The sequence below is a fragment of the Capsicum annuum genome, unplaced genomic scaffold (genome assembly GCF_002878395.1).
Source record: "Capsicum annuum cultivar UCD-10X-F1 unplaced genomic scaffold, UCD10Xv1.1 ctg50023, whole genome shotgun sequence".
Taxonomy (NCBI): domain Eukaryota; kingdom Viridiplantae; phylum Streptophyta; class Magnoliopsida; order Solanales; family Solanaceae; genus Capsicum; species Capsicum annuum.
In genome coordinates, this window is record NW_025857861.1 from 1 (window position 1) to 1,947 (window position 1,947).

A 1,947-nucleotide genomic window follows, 5' to 3' on the forward strand; every position below is an offset into this window, starting at 1 on the left:
TGAAAGATCTACATTAGTAAGTTTTGAACAATTGGAGATCGAATGAGGAATAGTCCCAACAAGATCGGTTAAGATGTCCAGATAAAGCTCTTCAATGTTGGGTATGACAGAACACATGTTTGGTGGAAGGCTTCCTGATGAATTGGTGAATGAAAGAGAAATCACTCTCAGCCCAGATATATTGAAGATCTCCATTGGAAGTGAACCACTAAAACTATTAAGCCCAAGATCAAGTACCTCCAACTCAATGAGATTGCTTATCTCTTTGGGTATTTCATCTGGAAACACATATTGTGGATTACTAGTGAGTTTAAGTTGTCAATCTCCCATGGTGGAATCCACAAAGGATTTTAACTTTTATGTTGTTGGTGATACAAAAGTATTAAAAGTAAAAACTAAAAAAATACTCATAGAAGATAAAAATATTTGAACAGAACCATTAATCTGGCTTCTCTCCATGCCTAATATCACCAAACTTAGATACCTCAATTAATTAATTAACTGAAATTATCCCAGTGGTTACTGTGTAATAAATTAAAATTCTGAAGCAATTAGATACAGCATTAATAAAATAAAAACATACCTTTGAAATGGTTAAATCCGAGATACAAATACTGCAAGTTACTCTATCTTCCAATTTCACTATGTATTGGTCCATCAAACTCATTATATGATAAACCCAATAGTTGAAGTTGTGAACAATTTGATAAGCTTGTAGGCATATGACCCTGTAGATTGTTTTTGGATATATAAAGCCCTTTGATTATTGAGAGATCATTACATAAACCATTGGGAAGATTTCCTGTTAAGCTATTCATTGTAAATGCAATGAGTTCAATTCTAGAATTATTGAAAATTGTGAATGGTATAGAACCCGTAAGTTGATTATATTCTACGCCCAACCAGTTCATGTTGTGAAGATTGCCGATCCCTTCTGGAATGTTTCCTTGAAGTGAATTCTGAGATATCTCCAAAGTCTCCAACCTCGAGGCATTTGAGAGTGATTGAGGAACAGAACCTATGAGCTTGTTACCCTCATGTTTAATTCTCTAAGGTTTATAAGACTTCCAATCACTTTTGGTATTTGGCCCTCTATTGAATTGTATTCCATATTCAAAGTCTCAAGTTTTGAAATATTAGAAAATGAAGAAGGGATGGAACCAGTGAAACTATTATCCCCAAGATTTAGAAATTGAAGTTGGTGTACAAATCCAAACAAAGAAGGAAGCTCCCCGCTGAAACTGTTGAAACTTAAATCAAGAAACTTAAGTCGACGCAAGCGTGTCATTTCTTGAGGCAAATTTCCATTGAAATTATTGCTTCCCAAGTCAAGAGAAACAAGAAATGAGAGGTTTCCAAATTTACGAGGAATCCTGCCTGTAAGAGTCATTCTAGATAGATTCAAGGCCTTCACTCGTTGGTGACGAGAACCACAAGTTACTCCAACCTAATGACAAATAGAAATAGCGGGAGACCAATTTTCATCCAAGAAATGAGAGGGGTCAGAAATGATTTGATATTTTAAGGACAAAAGAGCTAATTGATCCATGGTAATGTTTGTTTGGTTAATGGCTGAACTAGCCATAAGCAACAAGAGTGTTAAGAGAAAAAATTTGAAGGCTTTCTCCATTATTGCAAAAATTAGTAGTTATGCTTTATAACTTGTGGTTTTGAGATTTTAAATAGCAACTAGTATAGTACCCGTGCGATGCGCAGATTGCATATCATAACTTTGGACCCATTTAAATTAACTTATTTTAAGTGTTTTTAAATCAAAATAATTTGGAAGTACTTTTAAAATTTTTGTGTAAAATAAAAAAAGTGCTTTTAGCACTTATTTTTAAAGAAAAAAGATTAAAATAAGTAATGAACCATATAATAAGTACAAAAGATGTAAGTCCATCTAAACATCCACTTAGACTCTTTATAATCTATGAACATCTTTAG

At 33.4% G+C, this 1,947-nt stretch overlaps 1 protein-coding gene across 1 annotated transcript; it reads right to left on the bottom strand.

Annotated features, from left to right (window-relative positions):
- Window positions 1-12: 12 nt before the first annotated feature.
- LOC124892720 (receptor-like protein 33) lies at window positions 13-1,390 on the bottom strand (the record flags this gene model as incomplete). Its single annotated transcript, XM_047403938.1, has 2 exons — window positions 1,162-1,390; window positions 13-278 (listed from the first exon to the last, which is right to left on the bottom strand). Coding segments are annotated over exons 1-2 (495 nt in total), but the record flags the coding sequence as incomplete, so codon positions are not given.
- Between the last annotated feature and the right edge of the window lie 557 nt (window positions 1,391-1,947).